The 25,056-nt window shown below is 39.2% G+C and overlaps 1 protein-coding gene across 2 annotated transcripts in view; it reads left to right on the forward strand.

Moving 5' to 3' along the window:
- Nucleotides 1–279: 279 nt before the first annotated feature.
- Nucleotides 280–25,056, forward strand: part of IGSF11 (immunoglobulin superfamily member 11) — a gene marked incomplete at its 5' end in the record, with an annotated part of 179,174 nt that continues 154,397 nt past the window's right edge. For both annotated transcript variants that reach the window (XM_082655141.1, XM_082655143.1), the window contains one exon: nucleotides 280–328. In XM_082655141.1, coding sequence (XP_082511267.1) covers nucleotides 280–328 — 49 coding nt within the window. The remainder of the gene's footprint in view (nucleotides 329–25,056) is intronic.

Raw genomic sequence — 25,056 nt, forward strand, 5'->3', positions numbered from 1 at the left:
TTGACAGAGAAGTAGCATCCATCCTACTACCCTGATTATGTTGGGACAACTACAGATGATCCCATACAAATCTAAATTGAGTTAGCTTTAAGTAATCCATTCTTTTTTAAAGGTTTGTGTGGTCTAATAGAGTGGGTCCCATCCTAATATTTGTACTGGAATCATGTATCCAAAGAGGACTTTCTAAAAGTAACTACTTTTTAAATTTTAAGATATGAGATTTATTTACTCTAATCTTCCTTTCTCCTTTTCCTCACCTCTCTCAGGTAAGAAGAGGACATGTCCCTGGTGGGACTTTTGCTCTGGTGGGACTACTTTTCTAGTACTGGTGAGTGACTTGGCATTGATAAGGTTTTAATAGTCTTAGCAGTTATTATCTCTGATGACCTAGCTGAGGGAAGGGCTTTTTATGATTCTGACCTCTTGTCACATTCTCCTACATATTAAAAAAGAGTCTCCCATTTTTCAATCCTGGGAAAAAATTTTCATTTCAAAAAAAATGTATTGAGCACTTGCTGTGTGTCAGGGAAGGTGGATACAATAGGAAACAAGACAGATACAGTTTTTAACCTCAAGAATCTCATATTCTAGAAGGCATCTCTGGTAAGAAAACAACAAATTGTAATACTGTGCTAAGAGCTATGAAGGGAGAAGTACAAGCAGCTGTTGGTGCATCGAGATGAGGCAATTAACCCAAAGCTGAGGGGCGAGGAGCAGTGACGTAAGAGTGGCATAACGTCTAGCCAGTTGGTTGTTGTAGGACCTTTGCAGAGCTGCAATCTAGCTGCAGCTTCAACATCTACTAGCTTGTCACCTTGGACACATTTCTTAATCTTTACCGCCTCCAGTTTCTTCATACTTGAAATGGGGATAATAACAGTAGTCATCTCATTGGTTTTCTATGAAAATAAATCAGTCAATACATATAAATTGCTTAGCACAGTATTTAGGTAAACAATAAAAAAAAGGTAACTCATCATTATTCTGAGAGCTGAAGGGTTATCAGGAGTTAAGAAGTAACTGAGTGGTTGGTGTCAGGAGAAGAATATTGCAGGCACAGAGAAGAGCACATGGCATGCCTGGAAGAAGAACGTATCACGGAGAGTTTGAATAAAGAAATTCATTAGGCTCCAGTACTGTATATGAGGGGGTTGCAGAAAAATAGATGAGGCAGGAGAGGTGGGCAGGGGCCAGATGACAGAGATGTTTGGACTTTATCTCAAGAGCGTACAGAGTCATGAAAGGGTTACTTGCAGGGTACTGACATGATCAGATTTGCATTTTAGGTCATTCTTGTTGTAACTGAAAAAAATGGATTGAAGGATAAGATTGGAGGTAGGGAGACTAATAAAATTCTGTTACAGAGGCTTCTGTTTTTTAAATGGCCATGTAAAGATGGCACTAAACTCTTCTCTCAGAAATCAGTGCAAGGTAAGAAGAACAAAAGACAGAAATGCAAATGCAATCTTTGAAAAAAAAATTAGATGAAATCTATAGCCCTGAACAATAATATACGAGGAAAAGCTACTGAAAGCAGCTGTGGTTAAATAAGAATATGAATAGATACAGAAGGATGTTGCATCTACATATTTCAGGCAAAATTGGCAGAGAAAAGTCTTCCAGAAAAGACACTATACCCTAAGGGGAAACCCCCCTACATTTCCTTATTCGGGATAATGGGAATGTGCCATTATTGAAGTGAAGAGCAAAGTGAAAAGGAAATAGAAATATATAATTTTAATGTTGCTCTTATTATGGAGTAATAGATACTGTCCAATAAAATAGATGATTAATATAAGTTTATAGTTATCCCACAGATATACTTGTGAATGTGAAAAATACAGTTTGTGAAGAGATATTCATTGCAACATCATTTGTAAAAAGCAAACGATTGGGAATAGTATAAATGTAACATATATCTGTAGAGTACAGCTATTGTAAAGAATGAGCTCTATGTATACTTACATGCAATGATCTCCAAGATGTATTATTAAGGGGGAAGACAAGATACAGAACAGAGTGAACAGAATCAGGAAAGAAAACCAACATATATACATACATGCTTGTGTATGTATAAAATATCTCTGAAAGGAACACAAAACTTTGGTTAGCTTGGTTTCCTCTTATTAAGGGAATTGTGTCCCTGGGGAACTGGGGTGGGAGGGAAATGTTTATTGTATACCTTTTGGAAATTTTTGAATTTTGTAACATTACTTTAAAAAATAACTTATTTTTCTTAAAAAGAGGGTATTTAAGTCACGTATGTAAGAGAGGACGGTAGCGAAATGGCAGTGGGGATGGAGAGAAGTAGATGGATTGGAGGTATTATCAGTTAGAATGATGGGTAGGGAGGAAGAAGGGGTCAAAGATGGCACCTAGGTTTCTACTAGCTTGGGTAACTGGATAGGTGTGTCATTCCACAAGATGAGATACTCAGATTCCCTAAAGATCTGTGCACAGGCTTCATCCTTTATCTGTAGAATTCTGTTATTTCACACCTTTCTACCTTTCCACCACTTCAGTTATTTCACACCTTTCTACCTTTCCATCACTTCAGAGGTGAAACACCTCTCATTTATATCTTTTACAAACTCTACCTTACCTGGATCATCAGGCGCCAGCTAGACGTTAATTCAAATACATACCCTTAACTAATTTTTGTACTAAAGAATCGTAAAATTTAGATCTAAAATGGACCTTTGAAATTTATCATGGTCTTATCATTTTGTTTTACTAATGAAAACCCTAAGGCACAGAGGCAATATGTGACTTAGATTTTTGTTAAAAATCTATATAAGTTGGAGCATGAATTTACATATTTTTGATCTCTCTTCTCTTCCTGTATCTTTCTTTTTTTATTTTACTGTAGTACAGTTGACGTACAATATTGTATTAGTGCAGGTGTACAACATAGTGATTCAACATTTTTATACAATTTGATCACCGTAAGTCTATAACTACCTGTCACCATACAAATATATTGCAATATTATTGACTGTATTCCCTATGCTGTACATTATATCCCTGTGACTTACTTATTTTATAATTGCAAGTTTGTACCTCTTAATCTCTATCACCTATTTTGCCGAACCCCTCACCCCCTTCCCCTCTGGCAACCACAAGTTGGTTCTCTATGAATCTGTTTGTTTTGGTTTGGTTTTTAGATCCCATATATAAGTGAAATCATACAGTATTTGTCTTCCTCAAACATATTTTTCTTAGAGTAATACCTTCTATGTCCATCCATGTCACAAATGCCAAGATTTCATCCTTTTTTTAATGGTTATATTCCATTGTGTATGTACCACATCTTCTTTATCCATTCATTTATTAATGAACATTTAGGTTGCTTCCATATCTTGGCCATTGTAAATAATACTGCTATGAACATTGGGGTGTATGTGTCTTTTCCAATTAGCATTTTCATTTTCTTTGTATAAATACCCAGAAGTAGAATTGCTGGATTGTATGGTAGTTCTATTTTTTAGTTTTATGAGGAACCTCCATACTGCTTTCCATAGTGGCTACACCAATTTACATTCCCACTAACAGTGTACAAGGGCTCCCTTTTCTTCACATCCTAACCAACACTTGTTTTTTGTTGTCTTTTTGATAATAGTCATTCTGACAAGTGTGAGGCGATACCTCAGTGTGGTTTTGATTTGCATTTCCCTGATAATTAGTGATGCTGAGTATCTTTTCATGTGTCTGCTAGCTATATGTATGTCTTCTCTGGAAAATGCCTGTTCAGGTCCTCTGCCCAATTTTTAATTGGACTGTTTGGTTTTTTGATGTTGAGTTGTGTGAGTTCTTTTTATATTTTGGCTATTAACTCCTTATTGGATATATCATTTGAAAATATCTTCTCTTATTAATTTGTTTTTTGTTTTGTTGATGGTTTTCTTTTTCTTTTTTGTGGCCCCCACACCCCATATATATATATATATATATATATTTAATTGAAGTATAGTTGACTTACAATGTTGTGTTAGTTTCAGATGTACAGTGCAGTAATTCAGTGGTTCATATATATATATATATAATATATATAATATATATATTTTAAGTATATATATTCTTTTTCAGATTCTTTTCCCTTATAGCTTATTACAAAATATAGAGTATAGTTCCCTGTGCTACACAGTAGATCCTTGTTGGTTATCTATTTTATATATAATAGCGTTGATATGTTAATTGTTAATGGTTTTCTTTGCTGTGCAAAAGCTTTTTAGTTTGATATAGTCCAGTTTGCTTATTTTTGCTTTGTTTCCCTTGCCTGAAGAGACAGATCCAATGGACAGATCCATTGCTAAGACTGATGTTAAAGAGCATACTGCGTGTTTTCTTCTAGGAGTTTTATGGTTTCAGGTCTTACATTTAAGTCTTTAATCCATTTTGAGTCTATTTTTGTATATAGTGTAAGAAAGTGGCCCAGTTTCATTCTTTTGGATATAGTTTTCCCAACCCAATTTATTGAAGAGACTATCTTTTCCTCACTGTTTATTTTTGGCTCCTTTGTTGTAAACTAATTTCCCATATAAGTGTGGGTTTATTTCTTGACTCTCTTTTTCCATCATAGTTCCATTGATCTATGTGTCTGTTTTTGTGCCAGTACTGTACAATTTTGACTCCTATAGCTTTGTAGTATAGTTTGAAATCAGGAAGCATGATACCTTCAACTTTCTTCTTTCTTAAGATTGCTTTGGCAATTTGGGGTCTTTGTGTTTCCACACAAATTTTAGAATTATTTGTTCCAGTTCTGTGGAAAAATGCCATTGGTTTTTGATAGCGTTTGCACTTAATCTGTAGATTACTTTAGGTAGTATGGACATTTTAGCAATATTAATTTTTCCAATCCATGAGCATTGTATATCTTCCCATTCATTTCTGTTGTCTTCAAGTTCTTTCCTTAATGTCTTATAGTTTTCAGAGTCAGTTTGATATTGATGAACTCTTTTAGTTTTTGCTTGCCTGAGAAGTTCTTTCTCTCTCCTTCAATTCTAAATGATAATCTTGCTGGATAGACTATCCTAGGTTGCAGGGTTTTCCCTTTTAGCTCTTTGAATATATCACGCCACTCCCTTCTGGCCTGCAGGTTTTCTGCAGAGAAATGAGCTGATAGCCTTATGGGGGGTTCCCTTGTATATGACTTTTTGTTTTTCTCTTGCTGCCTTTAGAATTCTCTCTTTAACTTTGCCATTTTAATTATATGTCTTGATGTGGGTCTATTTGGGTTCATCTTTCTTGGGATCCTCTGTGCTTCCTGTATCTGGATATCTGTTTCTTTCTTCAGGTTTGGGATGCTTTGGGCCATAATTTCTTCAAATTTTCAATTCCCTTTTCTCTGTTTTCTCTTTCTGGAACCCCTATAAAGTGAATGTTGGAACACTTGATGTTATCCTAGAGATCTTTTAAATTGCTTTCATTTTTCTTAATTAGTTTTTCTTTTTTGCTCTTCTGTTTGGGTGATTTCTATTACTCTGTCTTCCAGATCACTTATGCATTCTTCTGTATTATTTAGTCTGCTATTCATTCTTACTAGTGTGTTTTTTTAAATTTCTGATGTTGAATCATTTATTTTTGATTGGGTCATTTTTATATTTTCTAGATCCTTGTTCAAATGATCAGTGTTTAGATCAATTCTTTTCCCTGTATCAGTTAACATTTTTATTACCAATGTTTTGAATTCTTTATCTGGTGAATTGTTTATTTCTGTTTCATTATCTATCTTTTCAGGGATTTTATTTTGCTCTTTCAATTGAGAGTAGTTCCTTTGCCTTTTCATTTTACTTAGCTTTCTCTGCTTCTATGAATATAGGTGAAACTGTTAGCTATTGTGGTCTTAAAGAGGTGTTCTTATATGGGAGTGGCGCTATACAGACTGTGTGCCCAGTGTCTTCAGTGGGAGGGCTGGATTTGATGTGGACATCAGTCATGTCTTTCCTCAGCGTGTGCTGGCAGCTATCACCTTGGTAGGAAGTGGGGTTGGAGATGGAGAGGCTAGAACTGGCACTGGATGTGAGGCGGGACTTCCTCCCTTCACAGTGGCTGCCACCACCCTGTCAGGGACAGGGTCTGATCTCAATTTGCTGGAGCAGAAGCCCTGAGGGTCAGGCTTGAGCTAGCTCTATTCCCTTTAAGTGTGTATTTTTCCCTCTCCCTGCACTGGGGCCTTTGCCCCAGAGGAGGGAGGGGAGTGCTAAAGCAAATGGGGCTTGTGGGCATACAGGGGTCCATGGCACTGCCTGGGGTTCCACTTAGACACAGCTTATTTGGAGTCTCTTTCCCAGTCCTGGGTGCCCCAGATCCAGTACCGTAGGGCTGGAATGTTCACTGGGCTTGGGCTGGGGCAGGAAATTCAGCAGCCACAGGGCAGGTCTCTCTCTGCCCTGCCCTGGGGGGCAAGACCCCTCTGTGTCTCACAGCTGATCATTATTCCCAGCCTCTGCCATTCCTGACCTGTCATGGAACTGCTCTACAGGGAAGGCGAGGTCTGTGTGGTTTCTTTGCATGTATTAGGGGGTGAGCTGTGGCAGAGCAGCTGCTGTCAGAAGTCTGGGCTGCTTCTGGGGCACTGCTTGAGTAAGCACCAACAGGGGCCACTGCTGCCCCACTCAGGGTCCGCCCCAGAACTGAGTTGCCTCTGAGTCCCAAGGTTGAGTTTTCTCCCTGGTCCTTGTTGCCTCAGATCCAGGGCTGCACTGTGATGTGAAGTGAGCAGGGCAGGAACGTTCACTCGGCTCAGGCTGGGGCTTGAGACGGAGGTGGGACACCCATCAACTGCTAGACCTTTCTCACCAAGCCAGCCTGTGCACACTCATAAATAGAGTCTACGCTCCTCCAGCCTTTCTCTCTGTCCCAGTGGTTCTCTGGCCAGCCAAGGGGGCTTGTCTCCTTCACGTAGGACCCTTGGCTTGGCATGCCCAATCTGTGGCTTGACCCACTCACTCCCCGGGGTGAGTGTCTGCCCATCCAATCTCCCTTTTCCTCTGAGACCCCTCCTAGGGGCACAGGTCCTGACCCAATCGCTTTAATTCCTGTCCGACCCAATTCATGTGTATCTTTCTTACAGCCTTGGTTGTATAGGAGTTCTTCTGACAGTTTCCAGTTAGTTTGTAGTGAGAATTGTTCCACATGTAGATGTATTTTTGATGTGTTCATTGGGGGAGGTGAGCTCCATGTCCTTGTACTTGCCATCTTGATCTCTTCTTTCCTGAAGCATCTTATGTCAGTGTCTCTATTGCCATTATTCCAGCTGGAGTTCAAATTCTTTTGCCTGGACTATAGCAGTGGCCTTTAAACTGATCTCCTTAGTGTTAGGCTTTCTCTTTTTAAATTTATCTTCTGAATTACTGTAAAATGTTTCTTTCTAAAAATGTGGGTCTTATTGTGACCTCTTTTCACTAACTGTTCTTGGCAGATAAATAAAAGTACAAATTTCTTGGAGGGCATTCACGGTTTCCATGATTTGTAGCTAATTCTTATTTTTGATTTCATTTCTGAATATACCTGCCATTGCAGCGATATTTGACTAGTCATCTTTTCCAAAATTCAGTCTGTATCTTTCCACTAACGTTATTAGTTCGCTTTTTTCTTTCACCTGAGGTAACTTTTCCCTTGTTTATTTTTGTTGAAAATTTATCCATCCTTCAAGAGCCTGTTAATTTACTACCTACTTTAGGAAGATTTCCTAGGGCAAACATTTACCTTACTTGCATGTCTTTGGCTTTGTACCACTAATAGAATAGTATTCTGACAGTTTACTTTCCATTTTAGTGGTATATGTGTCCATGTACTTTTCTCTTTTCATGCAGAGACTGTATCTTTTTCATTTCGGTATACTCCATCAACCTTTTCTCTCTCCCAAATTTTGCACATTCTAGATGCTCAGAAAAAAAAGTTGGGATTGAACTGAGGGCTCTTTGTGTCTCCTCTGCAGAACTTCAGTGATCTGGACCTGGTTTGAAAACTGAGGTTAGAAAATGGAGGGATCAGTCATGAATATTTAAGTAATAACAGAATAGAAGTACTCTCGAGTGACTTGTTATATTTCTAAATGGCATTCTTCACTTGTGACTTTTTTGTTGCAATTTTCGCATGTCTATTTATTTTGCAATTTATTACAATTGGTGCAAATTTTTAAAAAGTGAAACATTGCACTTAATATGACTGACTTCCCAAAGGGAATAAATTATGAATACAAATAAATTTGTTACTGGAGATACTAATACAAAATTGTAAGCATTCAAAAATGTATATGAGTATTTGGAAAAATATTTGAGTAGAAAAATTGTTTTATTTCTTCAGAAGATGAGTTGCTTAGCTGATAAGGATGACCTTTATGTGCACTACACTCTGTCTTCCACTAGAGGGTAGCAGTGACTCATGATTGCACCAGGCAGTAGTAAAATGCTTTGGGATTATCCTTGGATTATAGTTTCCAATGCAAAACTGGACAAAATGCATTTGCCATTAACTTAAAAAACATAATTGACTTTCTGTCTAGGTGGAAATTAAGCCCTAGTATTAGCTGTTAAGTTTAGTAGACAAATTGTGTTTTGTGTTAGACCAATTTTCTCACCTTAGTTTTCAATTTCATTTCTCATTTCACATATTCACGTATTAAGCTCTGTTCTGTGGCAGGCACTGTGCTTTTCCTGGGAATATAAAGTTGTATAAGACATATCCTAGCTTCAGAGAACCTTGTTTTATTAAAAATTGTTTTAGTAGTCCTATACTAAATACAACAGGGGATACAAATATGTGTACGACATAATAATATAGAGAGTGCATTGAATGTTTACAATGCGCGAGGCACTGTTCTATGTGCTTTACTTCTATTATGTCACTGCTCACAACTCTAAGAAGTATTAGGCATTAGTATTCCTGTTGTACAGGTGTAAATGGAGGCACAAAGAGGTTAAGCACCTTGGTAAGTATCACAGACTATTTAAATGGTGGAGACAGCATTTGAACTTAGGCAGTATTAATATGACACCTGGACTCTTTATCATTGTGCTACTATCGTGTTTCCCGCAATAAACTCTGTTCTCAGAAAATGATCACTGATGCGGAAATGAGACATCCTGGGGAAATAAACAGCATCATATGAATTAAGTGCTTCCTCTTGAGGTCTATGATAGACTGTCAGTAAATGTACTCCTCTTTCTCACCTGGATTCTGAACAGTTTAAGGAATAAGAAAAAGAGTTGCGAGATGGGGCCAAAATATCACCTTTATTACAGATAAAAGCCAAATTGGAGGATTTGGCTTTAGATCTATTATGCAAATGGGCTTGCTGATACTGAGCTGCAGAATTAGCAGGTTTCTCCTTCACCCTTCATGAAGGGAAGCCAGGCTCAGGTAAGCCTTTTACTTCCAGCAGGGGCAGAGTCCCTGGATGAGCAGTGAAATGAGTGCTCCCTATAAATACCTCATACCCCCCAAAAGGAAGGCAGGCTCTGAGCCAAGCATGCCTTATTTATTCTTCCCAAATTACCTATCAGATAAATCTCTCCATCTTTTTGGAGCAGAGAGAAGCCAGTAATTACAGTGAGTGAGTTTCTCTGGGAAGTAAATACCAGAAGTAGTGGTGATGCATACCTCCATATCATTGGCTAGCTCTTGTCAGCTACTTCCTCGTTACTATTTGTTTTGTTTTGTTTTTTGCGGTATGGGGGCCTCTCACTGCTGCGGCCTCTCCCACCACAGAGCACAGGCTCCGGACGCGCAGACCCAGCAGCCATGGCCCATGGGCCCAGCCGCCCCGCGGCATGCGGGATGCGGAATCCTCCCAGACCGGGGCATGAACCCACGCCCCCCGCATCGGCAGACAGACTCCCAACCACTGCGCCACCAGGGAAGCCCCCTAGTTACTATTTTTGAGAAAGCCGTTGGGGTAGACAGAATAATGGTCCCCCAAACATGTCTACATCCCAATCCCCGAACCTGTGAATGTTAGGTGACATGTCAAAGGGCAATAAAGATGCAGATGGAATTAAGTTTGCTATGAGAGATTATCCTGGATTAACCAGGTGTGGAATAGACTAAATATGTTCCTCCACAACTCCTATGTTGAAGCTTTAACCACTAACGTGATGGTATTTGGAAGTGGGGCCTTTAGGAGGTAATTGGTTTTGGATTAGGCCATGAAAGTGAGGCTCTCGTGATGGGATTAATGCTCTTAGAAGAAGAGGAATCTCTCTCTCTCTCTATGAGCACCCATGGAAGAAAGGCCCTGTGAGCATAAAGCGTAACGAAGGCAGCCATCTGTAAGCCAGGAAGAGAGTCTCACAGGAGCTCACCCAAGGCACCTGATTTTAGGCTTCCAGCCTCCAGAACTGGGAGCAAATAAATTTCTTTTGTTTGAGTCACACAGTCTGTGGGGGACACACACATACACACACACACACACACACACACACACACACACAGGCCACGCTGCGCAGCTTGCAGGATCTTAGTTTCCCAACCAGGGATTGAACTGTGTGTTCATGCTCCCTGAAGTGGAAGTGCAGAGTACTAACCACTGGACCGCCAGGGAATTCCCTGTGGTATTTTGTTATAGCAACCCAAGCTGACTAACACAAGGTGGGTACAATCACCCTTAAAGGTGGAAGAGTCACACAGATGGCAATGTGATAAAGACTAGGCCCTGAAATTGTGAGAAAACAGACCTTGTGACAAAATAGTATTTGATAAATGTTGGACTTCTGGTCCCGAAGAGGGTATAGTATGGATCAGAAGGAGTAAAGCTCAGTGAATTTAAAAGCAGGAACTCCACGGCTGCCTGCCTACCTAAGGCCCCAGGAGATGAAATGGGGCCTGTATGACACAAAGTTATAGCCAATCAAGGTCGATGTTACTCTCTCTGTTTCCCTTATGATATGCCTTAGCATTTAATAAAGGCATGAATGTCTAGTCTTTCCCATCTATGCTGCTCGACATAAAGAAAAGACACATTTGCGCAGCTTGGGGTAGACAGTTAAATGGAAAGTAGTGCAACTTTCCAGCCTAGAGGCAAATATGATTATGGCATTAGTCATCTGCAAGGAGACAAGGGGAAGGAAGAATTTCATACAGGGTCAGGAACTGTAATCTAGTTGCTTTCGCCATTTGAAGAGTCCTTGGAGTGTCCGGACTTTATTATAATCAATAAAGATTGCATTTCCTTTTAGGAAATGAAAGCCATCTCTATGTCCATTTGTCCTACTTCCACATGTATGCCCAAGAGTCTAGGCTGTGAGGAGTGGGCCAGTTAAGAAAGCGTAGGGGACAAGCATGCCCACCAAGAGGTGCTTTCCCACCAAGAAGAGTGCTTAGGAGATGTCACTATAACCATGGTAGATTTTATTCAATACATCCCTTACTTATTTGGTGACCCCCTATAAAGTGCTAAACATTGCACTAGGTAGTTGCTAGAGATAAAAAATATAAACAGATAGTCCCTGTCCTTAAGGAGCTCAAAGTGTACTTGGAAAAAAGACATGTAAATGAGTAGTTAGAACACAACACGCGTAAAGAATGAAGATGTTTATGAGGCAATCTTCCATGGGCCCTGAGCACCCCTGTGTGTGCTGGAAATTACAAGAATGCCAGGCCTGAGCTCCCTTTACCTGGACCACTCCTCAGAGCTGGGCAGCAGCAAGCAATCTTGAGGGTAAGGTGATGTCTCCCCGGGACAAAGAATTGCGTATTACTCGCTGTAAAAGTGGTGAATCTCCAAGTGTGGTGTTTCTCTCCTGTGATGCAACCCACTGCATGTGTAGACAACTATCTAGACCCACCTGTGTCATCCCTGTGAGACTGGGAAGACCCAAGGAACTGGCACACACATGAAGCTTTGGCTACTACTTTTGTCATAATGAAGTCCTTTGTCTCTGATCTAGGAATCTCATGTCTTCTGCCAGCACCCTGAAACAGTAATAAGCTAGCTTGTTACCTTATAAGTAGGTCCTTCACAATTTCTGACTGTACTCTGCCTTGGGTAAGTAACCTGAGACTTGAAGAAGGAATATGGATTTTCTAGGCTGACAAGAAGGTCAGATAACACTGAGTCAGGCAAAGCTGCCCTCTGAAGGCTTTAGCTCTCATTAATTCCGACCTACATAGATCTACTTGGTTCATTGGTTTTATTCTTGGAAACATTATGTGCATATTCTCTTTGCAATAGATCTTTAATAGTTCATGGTTCTTTGTTCTTTCAACAAAAAGAAAGATTACACATTCTCCAACCTAGACTTGAACCATAATCTGAAGTGTGTGAGTGTGTGTGTGTGTGGGGGGGGGGGTGAGAGATAGAGAGACAGACAGAGAGAGAGAGAGAGAGAGAGAGGGATTGATTCAGTTCCTACTGTTGTTTTTAAATAATAATTTTGTTTGGGTTTTGACTTTGATACTTTTCCTTAGCTTATTTTAATGTGAAAATTTCCTGAACTTTTAGAATGAAGTGGGTTTCAGGAAAGGTTTTTGTTTGTTTGTTCGTCTGTTTAATTTCACAGAGCTTTGTCTTTTGTGTGGTGTTAAAAATATGGTGGCTTTCTGGCTTTGTTCACCGATACTATTTTGATCCAGATATTCTTATTCCTTTTCCCCTATTCTGCTCAATTTTGATTGCACTCACATCTGTTTCTCCTCATTGTTCTGCCCTTTCCTAGCACTCCTGACTCTATATCAGCATCTATTTCCTGAGGGACCTGAACTGATAAAGGGGTTCTGTTGTCAAATCCATCAGAAGATGCCTAACTTCTGCTTTGTTTTCCCTACGAAACAATACCATACAAGTTTTGTGGCTATTAATGGTTTCCCTGCACACCCATTTGTGTTTCATGGTTTGTAAGCATATCTTGTCATTCACCTTTTAAATAAATGTTGTTCATGGGTTTTTGACTTTGCTATCTAGTTGCCCTTCCTGTTTTTATGTGAGGATTTGAAAAAATGAAAACATTATGCTGCCACTGCCCCCTCTTCCTGGGATCCATATTAAAATTATTATCAAGTATAACTATTGATAGTATTAGCTGAGCCACTATAATCCTGCCAAATGCTGACCCTGACACATATACCTGAGGCATTTTACAAGGGTACTTCAGCTTTATGAAGGTACCCTTTAAAATGTCTTAGGATCATTTTCCGTATTGTATCTAGTCTATCTTCTGACCTTAATTTCATTTCTCCCTTGGAAGCAATATTGTTGATTAGCTGAGATGAATAAATACCCTTGGTTGTTCTATTATCTTGATAAATTATTTACATATTCAATTCAGGTTAACCCTTATTTTGGTCCCATTGTTTGTACCAGGCACTATGAGCTACGCACCAGAGACACAGAGTTGAATAAACCATAGACCCTACACTTAAGGGGCTCACAGGTACATTTGTTTGCTGGCATTAGGGATCTGTCCTTACCTCAGATGATGTCAGACCCCTAAGAACAACCTCTGATGTGGAGAAGGAATTTGGACACTCTGACTATTAAAGCCTTATAAAAATAACTAGTAAAATTTCTGGGAGGTAGAAGGAAACAAACTGTTACTGAACCTCAAATTGATGTGGAGGACAAGACTCTGAGTATTGATATTAAAAATTCCTGGTGTTTGTTAGTTGGATAATGTCATTTAATGACCCAAGCTTTCCTAAGAGGTAGGGTTAACCAGAGTAATTTTTAACGGTCTGGTGAGAAAAGGCTGCAGAAGCCTAAATACATGAATGGCCAACAGTTTCTGCAGGGAGCGATCCACAGTGTTTGCGTCTGTCTGAGCTCACTCCATTAACATGGAGCTGATGCCGTGGAATCCCTGGGAAGCATTCCAAAAAGTGCAGTCCTAATGACTGAAGGTGAAATAGATGAGCTTTGCAGGCAGAGGTAGCTTAGCAATCTTCAGTTTCCTACATAACATTAAGACAATTAGTGTGTGGATTGTATGATCCAGCATTTTCACCCCTCATTATTTACATTTTATTATATCTTTGTGATATTATATATATATGTGTATATATATATATATATATATATATATATATAAAATGGATTAAATGTTTATGTCCCTCCAAAATTCATATGTTAAAACCCTAACCCCCAAGGTGATGGTATCAGGAGGTGTGACCTTTGGGAGATAGTAAGGTAATGAAGGTGAAGCCCTCGTGAATGGGATTAGTGCCCTTATAAGAGAGACCCTAGAAAAGACCCCTTGCCTCATCTACCATGTGAGGCCACACAGTGAGGAGATGGCAGTCTGTGAGGAAGGGAGCTCTCACCAGACACTGAATCTGCTGACACTTTGACCTCAGACTTCCTAGCCTCCAGACCTGGGAGAAATAAATTTCTGTTGTGTATAAGCCACGCAGCCTATGGCATTTGTATAAGCCACCCAGCCTCCCAAACAGACTAAGACTATATATATAAAATCTTTGTGGTAAGGGTGCTTGCCCTATAGATCAGTTAGATCACTTATTCCCAGGAAGGCTAGGAGAGGAACTGGGAATATATGACAGAGAAATAGTCCATGAAGTAACTGGGGGCAATTGGTAAAAGAATCCACAATTTATAGTGCTACATTTATATTTCAATTGTCAATTTAGGCTTCTTTTTTTTAAAAATAGTTTAAAATAAATAAATAATTTTTGGCTGCGTTGGGTCTTCGTTGCTTTGCTTGGGCTTTCTCTAGTTGCGGCGAGCAGGGGCTACTCTTCACTGCAGTGCGTGGGCTTCTCATTGCAGTGGCTTCTCTTGCTGAGGAACACAGCTCTAGGCACGCGGGCTTCAGTAGTTGTGGTGCACGGGCTTAGTTGCTCCACGGCGTGTGGGATCTTCCCGGACCAGGGCTCGAACCCATGTCCCCTGCACTGGCAGGCGGATTCTTAACCACTGCACCACCAGGGAAAGTCCCTAGGCTTCTTAACTATAGTTTTATCTTAAAACATAATCCTAACAATTGGTATTGAAGCTGTATTATCTTACCTGGTACTATTCTTTTTATACCCCCTTGAGAAAGGATAGTTTTGGTTGTTTGTCTTTGAGAACCCTGCTTTTCTTTGTAGTTTTGGTCACAGAAGCATGCTAAGTTGACATTTTCAGAGAAAGTTTATCATGTCTTCCAGATCCTTCTCTTAGGATTTCAGTAAAATTAGTTTTTTATCGTTATAAGTATTTGAACATACAAACTCTGAAGACTAAACATAGATGAACAGAATTTTATGTTGTAATCAATGAAACTTAAAATGACATCAATTAATCTGAAATATTTAATGATTAGCATGATTACTACTGTGCTTCATGAAATTTAAGGACACATGGTAAGCACTGAAATTTGGCATTAAAGTATTTATCTGTTTAAGGACAGTACAGACATAATCCATAAAACATTATTGCATTAACTGTCAGGATGATGTCGAGGTTATGATTTAATACATTATACACTATCTTCTGTATTAGTACTCCTGGAAGAAATTTCTCTCTGTTCTTGGTACCTGGAATAGTTATGCTGCTCCTAAACTACTGTTTTGTTTACCTTTTAAGGACACTGTACCTTATAACTGATCATGTTCCTCTTTGCACTGCCTGCCAGCAAGCTCAGAGTCAAATTTATGGCTGACCCGTAGTAAGTTTGGGGGCTATTATGGCATACATTATCTGTCCTAACCTCACACTTCATCTTACTTTCACCCTGCCATTCTTTCTTTTTTTTTTTTTTTTTACGTCTTTATTAGAGTATAATTGCCTTACAATGGTGTGTTAGTTTCTGCTTTATAACAAAGTGAATCAGTTATACATATACATATGGTCCCATATCTCTTCCCTCTTGCATCTCCTTCCCTCCCACCCTCCCTATCCCACCCCTCCAGGTGGTCACAAAGCACTGAGCTGATCTCCCCCTGCCATTATTTCTTACCTATTAATTTTTGTTATAACATATTATATTGTTTTATTTATTTATTTGGCTGCATTGGATCTTTGTTGCTGTGTGGGCTTTCTTTAGTTGTGGTGAGAGGGGGCTAGTCTTCACTGAAGTGTGCAGGCTTCTCATAGCGGTGGCTTCTCTTGTGGAGCACAGGCTCTAGGTACACGGGTTTCAGTAGCTGTGGTGCACAGGCTTAGTTGCTCTGCAGCATGTGGGATCTTCCTGGACCAGGGATCGAACCCATGTCCCCTGCATCGGCAGGCGGATTCTTAACCACTGTGCCACCAGGGAAGTCCCTATTACATTGTTTTAATTTTTGGATGAGCCTCTAAATTTTAATTAAGAGGTTTGAATAAACAAAGTGAGCAGCTCATATAAGTAATTACAGGTGATAGGTATTTACATAGTCAAACTCAATTGTGCTGGGTTGGTACTGAACATGGGCAAACTGGATGAAGCAGGAAGTTGCTCTGAGTTCTATATGACGAACTCAGGACGCATAATGTAGGAGGAAACAGGAAATCAGGTTTAACAATTTCTCTCGTTGCAGCGTCCCACATCTCAGGTGTTCTAAGGACTGTGACTTCAAACTCTCTCCTTTTTTTCCCCCTCGTCTCCATGTTCAGTGCTTGCCTTAGCATTATAGATATAAGAAGTGTATTACAAGGGGAGATTTCTTGCCCCCAAATATCTTCCTTGTTGCCTAAAATTCCACGGGACATAGATTTATTTGGACAACAGCAAATGCCTATGGAAGGACTAGGAATTGGATCTTCATACTTCCTTCCACAAATAGGTGTGGGTAAGTAACAGTGTTATGAAACTGAAAGGAATTTTAGGGAGCCCAAACAACTCTTCTTTTTGAAATTAATTAACTAATTAATTAATTAATATTTGGCTGAGTTGGGTCTTCGTTGCTGTGTGCGGGCCTTCTCTAGTTGTGGCGAGTGGGGGCTACTCTTCGTTGCGGTGCTCGGGCTTCTCATTGTGGTGTCTTCTCTTGTTGCGGAGCATGGGCTCTAGGCGTGCGGGCTTCAGTAGTTGTGGCATGCAGGCTCTGTAGTTGTGGCTCGAGGGCTTTAGAGCACAGGCTCAGTAGTTGTGGCCCATGGACTTAGTTGCTCTGTGGCATGTGGGATCTTCCCGTGTTCGAACCCGTGTCCCCTGCATTGGTAGGCCGATTCTTAACCACTGAGCCACCAGGGAAGTCCCAACTCTTCTTTTATAAATGAGGAAATTGAGGCTCCCTGATGTAAAGTGATTTGCCCAGGGGCGTACAGTTTATAAATGTTAAAAACCAGGACTGGAATTCCTAACTCAAAACCCAGTGTATGTGTCAGAAAATAGATTTTTAAAAGAACCGTATGGCATGGTATAGTGCTCTATATATATTTAATATATACTTAGCATATAAAAATACTCTACTGAAGAAGCGTCACCTTTGGACCTGGAGGGGAACCACCTAGCACTTGTGGATTCAGTATTCATCTAGGTTTTACGGTCATGAAAATGAGAATAGAGATCCAGTAGAGCCTGAAAGAGACTGGGAAAAAGAATACGTGAGAACAAGTAGCAATAAACAGCAGAGGGAAAAGGAGTAAAGAAAAAGACTATGAGGAGAAGCAGAGGCAGGTGGGAAAGACAGAGACAAAAATAGAAGTGAAAGAGACAGAAAAAGGAGAATAAAAATGAGCAAAATGAAAACAGAACAAAAACTGGGACTATGAGAATGAAAAGTGAGTAAGAAAGACGTAGTAAAGAATAAGACATAAAAGAGATGAGGAATGCCCCCCATGGGCAGTCAGATGTTCAACCAGATGTTGTAAATAGCAGATGGAACAGCACATTAAATGCTTAATATGAAAAGAAACTGGGTATTCATTTGACTTTCTAAGTTGTTGAGAGGCACCAATATATTGCCCGAAAATGAAAACCAATTCAACATTCAAAAAAGCAAAACCAACAAATAAAACCCAAAACTTTCTGGGTAAAATTTTAGAAGGAGGAAATTCATTAATATATTAATAGATTTTTACTCTGCAGGGAAGTAGTTACACTGGGCTATTAAAAACTGTCACCCTAGGTAGGGTCTATCTTCCTTTAAAGATGCAGATTAAGCATGGACTCTCAAATGTTACTTACGATAGGAAAGTTACAATTATCTGCTCTTTGGTTCTTGCTTTATTTCACTGTGGCTTTAATTAAAGGCCTAGTGATGTCGGAAATTCACATTAATTATTCATCTGCAAACATTTACATAGACTTGCCTGTTCCCCTTCAATAAATTATCAACTTCACATCTCCATAATTGAATCAAAATGACTAAAAATACACCATCTCCAGCTTCTGCCCCTCCTCTCTGGGCTTTGTTTCTTCAGTGTTATTTGTTACTGGAGAAGACTTCCCGCTGTTATTAAGAAAGAAGAGAAGAAAATCTGTCTGCTGAAATTGTGTGGATAGTGTTTACTTTCTTCCACACTGTCATACTGATTGGTATAAAGCTGTGGTTTGCAAATGTCCATAATTTTTTTGGATCAAGATAAGAGGTACCATAGAATCATGCTATTATTAAAAGCCAACATGATGTTGGTATATATTAACAGAAGCATAGTATTTAAGAATAAAGCAGCAATTTCTCCTATAATCCTCAGAGTGTGAAGAATCAAAGCTTCAACCACTAAGCATATAGAAAAATCATAAAAAGGGAAACTTCTAGGGGTTACAGCTAAGGACAAGAATAAGTATAGTTAAACAGCCAAATGTAAAATTAGAAATGCCACTTAAGAAAAATTACTCAAGAAGGCAGATGTACAATTTGACAAGTTACTTAGTAGGTCTACAATTTGGCCTATTTATTTATTTTTTGCGGTACGTGGGCCTCTCACTGTTGTGGCCTCTCCCGTTGCGGAGCACAGGCTCCAGACGCGCAGGCCCTGCGGCCATGGCTCACGGGCCCAGCCACTTCGCAGCATGTGGGATCTTCCCGGACCGGGGCACGAACCCGTGTCCCCTGCATCGGCAGGCGGACTCTCAACCACTGCGCCACCAGGGAAGCCCTTGGCCTAACTCTTAAAGGTACATTGGCAAATTGTTAAATCCAAGGACTCACAGGAGGAATCCTTAAATTGATCTAGAGATTCACACAATACCTATCAAAATTCCAGCTCTTTTCTTTTCTTGCATAAATTGTCAAGTTGATTCTAAAATTCACATAGAAATCCCAGAGACCCAGGATAGCTTGAATGATTTTGAAAATAAAGTTGGAAGACTTAAACTTCCTGATTTCAAAACTTAATACAAAGCTACAGGAATCAAGACAGTGTGGTTCTGGTGTGAAAATAGACCTATATATTAAGTGTAATATAACTGAGAGTTCAGAAATAAATCCATACATATAAGGTCAGTTTATTTTTGACAAAGATGCCAGAACATTCAATGGTAAAAGAATAGTCTTCTCAATAAGGGACACTGGAGCAACTGGATATTTATGTGCCAAAGAATGAAGTTGGACCCTTACCTTACAACCCTTACAAAAATTAACTCAAAATGGATCAAAGACCTAAAGCTAAAACTATAAAACTCTCAGAAAGAAAAATAGGTCTATATCTTCATAACCTTGGATTAGGGAATGGTTTCTTAAATATGACTCCAAAAGCACAGGCAACAAAAGAAAAAGCAGATAAACTGGACTACATCAAAACAAAAAATATTTGTACATCGAAGGATACTATCAAAAGAGTGAAAACACAACCCACAGAATGGGAGAATATATTTGCAAATAATTTATCTGATAAGGGTCTAATATCCGGAATATACAAAGGACCCCTGCAACTCAGCAAGAGAAAAGTCTCAAAAAGACAAACAGCACAGTTTAAAAGTAGGCAAAGGACTTGAATAAACATTTCTCCACAGAAGATATACAAATAACCAATAAGCACATGAAAAGATGCTCAGCATCATCAGGAATCAGGAAAACGCACGTCAAAGCCACAACGAAATACCACTTCAAAAGAGAAAACCATAAATGTTGGTTAAGATGTAGAGAAATTGGAACCTTGAGACACTGTTGGGGGAATGTAAAATGGTATAGCCACTTTAGAAACAGTCTAGCAGTTCCTCAGAAAGTTAAACATAGAGTTGCTATATGACCTGGCAATTCTACTACCAAACTGTACTTTGGTATATACCAAAAAGAAATGACAATATATGTTCACACAAAGACTTGTACATGAATGGCCATAGTAGCATTATTAGTAATAGCCAGAAGAGGAAATAGTTTACATACCCATCAATTGAGGAATGGATAAACAAAATATGGTATATCCATACGATGATTTCATAAAAGGAATAAAGTTCTGATACATATTACAATATGGAGGAACCTTGAAAAAAACTATATTAAGTGAAAGAAAACTGTCACAGAAAACCACAGATTATATGATTCCATATATATGAAATGTCCAGAGTAGGAAAATAGATAGAGACAGAAAGTAGATAAGTGGTTGCCTAGGGATGGGAAGGCATTGGGGGATGGGAAATGGGGAGTGACTGCTAATGAATATGGATTTTCTTTTGGGGTGATGAAAATTTATTGTGGCAATGGTTGTACAACTCTGTGACTATACTAAATACCATTGAGTTGTGTACTTTAAATGGGTGAATTATGTGATAGGTGGATTATGTCTCAATAAAGCTGTTTTTTTTAAAAAAAAATCATATCTTCTGACTTGTAGTGACTCTAGCTTGCTTAGTGGGGGACATGAGGGAGGGATTTAATGTAATACCTAAGTCTCCCAAACTGGGTCATAGCTTCTCAAAAATGGAATGTGAGAGCAACTGATGGTTATTTGCCAATACAAAAATATTCTATATACCTCAAAACTGGGAGGATTCAATGAGACATGAGAAGCACCAAGAAAAGTGCCTAAATTTAGCTTTCACTTCTTGACAGATTGAAACCACCATTATTAGATATAATTCTTTGTGGCACGGTTGCCCAGTAAGGTCAGACAAGCCAAATCTATGGCAAGTTAGCCTATGGCAAGTGGTTTACAAATTCTGTATTTTTAGTTGTGAACTTTTGATAGGGGGTGAATGATTGAGTTTACATAGTTAAATTTGATACTCATTTCTAATAAAACTTCTACTGCATGAGTGTGATTTTTCAGATAAGCGTTGGTCTGTGGCCTCAAGTCTTAACCAGATCTCTCGTCTGACTAGGGCATTGTTCTGGTCATGAACATCAGTCATGTTTTCTTGTGTGTTTCCTTCGAGAGAGTAGCCATGAGCAGGTAGCAGCTCCTGCGTGGTCACCTCAGGGACTTCTGATTATGTAAACTAAGCCTTTCTCAGAAGTATGGACATTTATTTTTTTTATTTTTTATTTTTGCAGTATGTGGGCCTCTCACTGTTGTGGCCTCTCCCGTTGCGGAGCACAGGCTCCGGACGCGCAGGCTCAGCGGCCATGGCTCACGGGCCCAGCCGCTCTGCGGCATGTGGGATCTTCCTGGACTGGGGCACGAACCCGTGTCCCCTGCATCGGCAGGCGGACTCTCAACCACTGCGCCACCAGGGAGGCCCTGGACATTTATTTTGATATCAGTTTCCTTATATCCCTGGATCATGTTAACTAGATTAAAGTAGATCAGATCTTATTATAGTTATGTACTTTTGCTTGGCTCCATTGGTGATAGAGAACAGAATGCATTGGCACCAGTTGCTTTGACAGGGCCAGAAGTATCTCTGTAGCCCACATAATCTCTCAGAATATACAAAATTGCTTAGCAGCTCTGAGAGCCAGGTTCCGGATGATATTAAACACTTATGCAGTAGATAAATATAGGGCAGTACTGCCAGTACTTCTGCATCTGTTGTATGCATGGTTTATTTTTAATAGGCTGCTTTCAGACTACATGTTGTAACCACTTCATGTTATAATAGGTAGAATGGGAGAGTGGAAAGAGGACTGAATTTATAGTCAGATAGGCTTGTATCAATTCCCCATTATTTCTACAGGTAGGAATTGCCTTCCTTGTATATGTTACTTCACCTTTGCACAATGGACATAATTCTTCTTCCTAAGTTGTGGTGAGGAGTAAATTGTGTAGAACCATCCTGCACATCCTCTTGCTGAGGACCTGGGGTGAAAAGCTATACTATTTTCTTCTTTGGTCTGGAAGAACTGTGATATAGGGGATATAGCATGTGCTCTAAAGTCAGAATATCTGAATTCCAACTTCACTGCTTACGTATGTATTCTTGGTTAAGGAGCTTTAATGGACCTCAGTTTCCTCCTTTGTAAATTGAAGATACTTCCCAGTATTGCTGTCATGGTTAAATGAGATAATGCAAAGTGCCCTGCACCTAGCAGGGGCTCAACAATCATTACTCCTCCTACCCAATGCCTTTTCTTCCAGAGTTGTCTCATATTTTAGTGAATCATTGCTAAATGGAATTTCAGAGCTGGAAAGATAGAGGTCTCCATTTCCATTGCCATGACAACAGAATCAGAGAAGTGAAAAATTTCCTCTCAAAGCAGTGAGGAACTGTTAACAAAGTATAGCACCTTTTTAATTGATGGCAAGTATGTGATTTCTTTCCCTTTTCCCTCTGCTTTATTTAACTCGTGTCCCTAATCCTATTTGTTTACTCTGAAAGGACCAAAAGGAGAGGTTGGAGATTGATTTTCTGATTACTAGGTAAATGTTAACAATGATATCTAATACATTTATACCACTTACCTCCTAACTGCTGCCTGCAGAATATCATGGAAGGTACCTGGGGTTTTATTATTATCTGAAATTAGACCTTTTCAAAATCAATATCTGCATTTTTCAGATGTATTTAAATTATACTCTGTAATCTCAAAAAGTTACAGTGGTCGTCTAGTCTTTCTTTCACCCTCTACAGGATCATTTCCAAGAGGAATTTTTCTTTTTGATTTGTCGTGCCTAAAGTTGACTCAGTTAATCTCCATGGTAATATATTTCACTCCCTCATAGCTTTTATAGTCTTAATTAGGAACCCAACCTACTAAAACTTAAGCCTCTTCTCTCTCTTACCAATGATGTAGATATAGATCATCATCACTAACATATCTTTCTATGCTCTATTAAGAAATACTGCAATTATAATCTCTTCTTTAAGATAAACTGTTGTCCTTTTATTACATTACATAGTACAAAGCTATTTTAAAATAATATATTCCACTTAAAACATATTTTTAAAAAGTTGCTCTGAAAGCCTGATTCCTTGAAAGCAGTTTGGCAGAAATCTGTGACCGAGGTCAGGCTTCAGAGATCAGTAAAGAAGTCATTTACTGAAAATTTCTTATTTGAGGGAAGAACTGAGCGAGGTAGAAACATGTTGCCAGTAAAATTATTTCCTTCTCATTGGTAAAAGATCACTACAGATAGGGAAGTCATGATTCTTCCATGCAAAGATGAAATTATAGGACTCTCTTTGGGCTTTTGATAAGGTATTTGGAACAGAAAAGTTTTCTCCTGTCCAATTATAGAGTTTATTAGTTAGATAAGAAAGAAGATAAAAGAAGGGCTAAGAATGGAACTGTAGCAGAGATTGCTAGCTGCCCATCCAACATCCATTCTTTCCTTTTTCCTTACTAAGGGAAGTCCAGTTTTCTTAGGGGCAACATTGTATTCAGGTTAACAAATACTACATTTTCCAGACTCCCTTTTGGACAAGTGATACAGTTTGGGTCAATGATGTACAAATGGAAGGTTAAGTTAGAACTTCTGGGACTACTTAAAAGTGAGTGATCGGGCTTCCCTGGTGGCACAGTGGTTGAGAGTCCACCTGCCGATGCAAGGAACAAGGGTTCGTGCCCCGGTCCGGGAAGATCCCACATGCCGCGGAGCGGCTTGTCCCGTGCACCATGGCCGCTGAACCTGAGCGTCCGGAGCCTGTGCTCCGCAACGGGAGAGGCCACAACAGTGAGAGGCCCACGTATTGCAAAAAAAAAAAAAAAAAGAAAATGAATTCTTACAAACATTTATGGTGAGATAAAACAAATCTTTCACAAATTCTTTTGTAAAATAGAAAAAAAGGAATACTTCCTTACTTTTTTTTTTTTTTGTGGTACGCGGGCCTCTCACTGCTGTGGCCTCTCCCGTTGCGGAGCACAGGCTCCGGACGCGCAGGCTCAGCGGCCATGGCTCACGGGTCCAGCCGCTCCGCGGCATGTGCGATCTTCCCGGACCGGGGCACGAACCCGTGTCCCCTGCATCGGCAGGCGGACTCCCAACCCCTGCGCCACCAGGGAAGCCCACTTCCTTACTTTTTATGAGATCAGCATAACCCTGACTTTAAAACGTGACAAGGAAATTGTAAGAAAATAAAATTACAGATCAATTTCTCTCATGAAAGTAGATTCAAAAATTCTTAATAAAGCATAAAAAATCCATTTATATGTAAAAAAGATAATACATCATGACTATTGGGATTTATTTCACAGACAAAATGGTAGTTAAGTATTCAAAAATCAATTAAGGTAATTTACACATGGCCAAGAAAAAAAAAGAGAAAATCCATGATCATTGCAACAAACAAAAAGAAAGCATTTGAGAAAATTTAAGACACATTAATGATTTTAAAAAATCTTGGTAAGCTTGGAATAAAATGGATTTTTCTTAATTTGATAAAACAGTAGATAAAAATCTACAGGAGACATCACAATAAACAATGAAATATTGAAATGTTTTTCCTCGGATATTGACTAGAGACAAGGAGGCCTGCTACCAGCAGGAGGTCTTAGGAAGTATAATAGGTAAGAAAAATAAGTAAATAAGAATTGAAAAGGAAGAAATAAACTTATCTTCAGATGATATGATTGTGTATGTAGACAATTCAAAAGAGTCTATAGATAAACTATTGGAGTCAGTAAATGAATTTAATGAGATTGTGAGAAACAAGTTAGATGCACAAGAGTTAATTTTTTCTAGACACTAGCAATAACCAAATAAAAAATGAAATTTGAAAAATGAAACCATTTACAACAGCATCAAAGAATATCACATACCTAGGGATAAACTTAACTAAAAATGGACGAGAAGCTACTAAATATTATTGTGAGAAATGAAAGAACCATAAATACATTGATTGATGTGACCTGTTCTTGGATTGGGAAACCTAAAATAGT

Source organism: Grampus griseus (genome assembly GCF_964374135.1).
Source record: "Grampus griseus genome assembly, chromosome: 5".
Taxonomy (NCBI): Eukaryota; Metazoa; Chordata; class Mammalia; order Artiodactyla; family Delphinidae; genus Grampus; species Grampus griseus.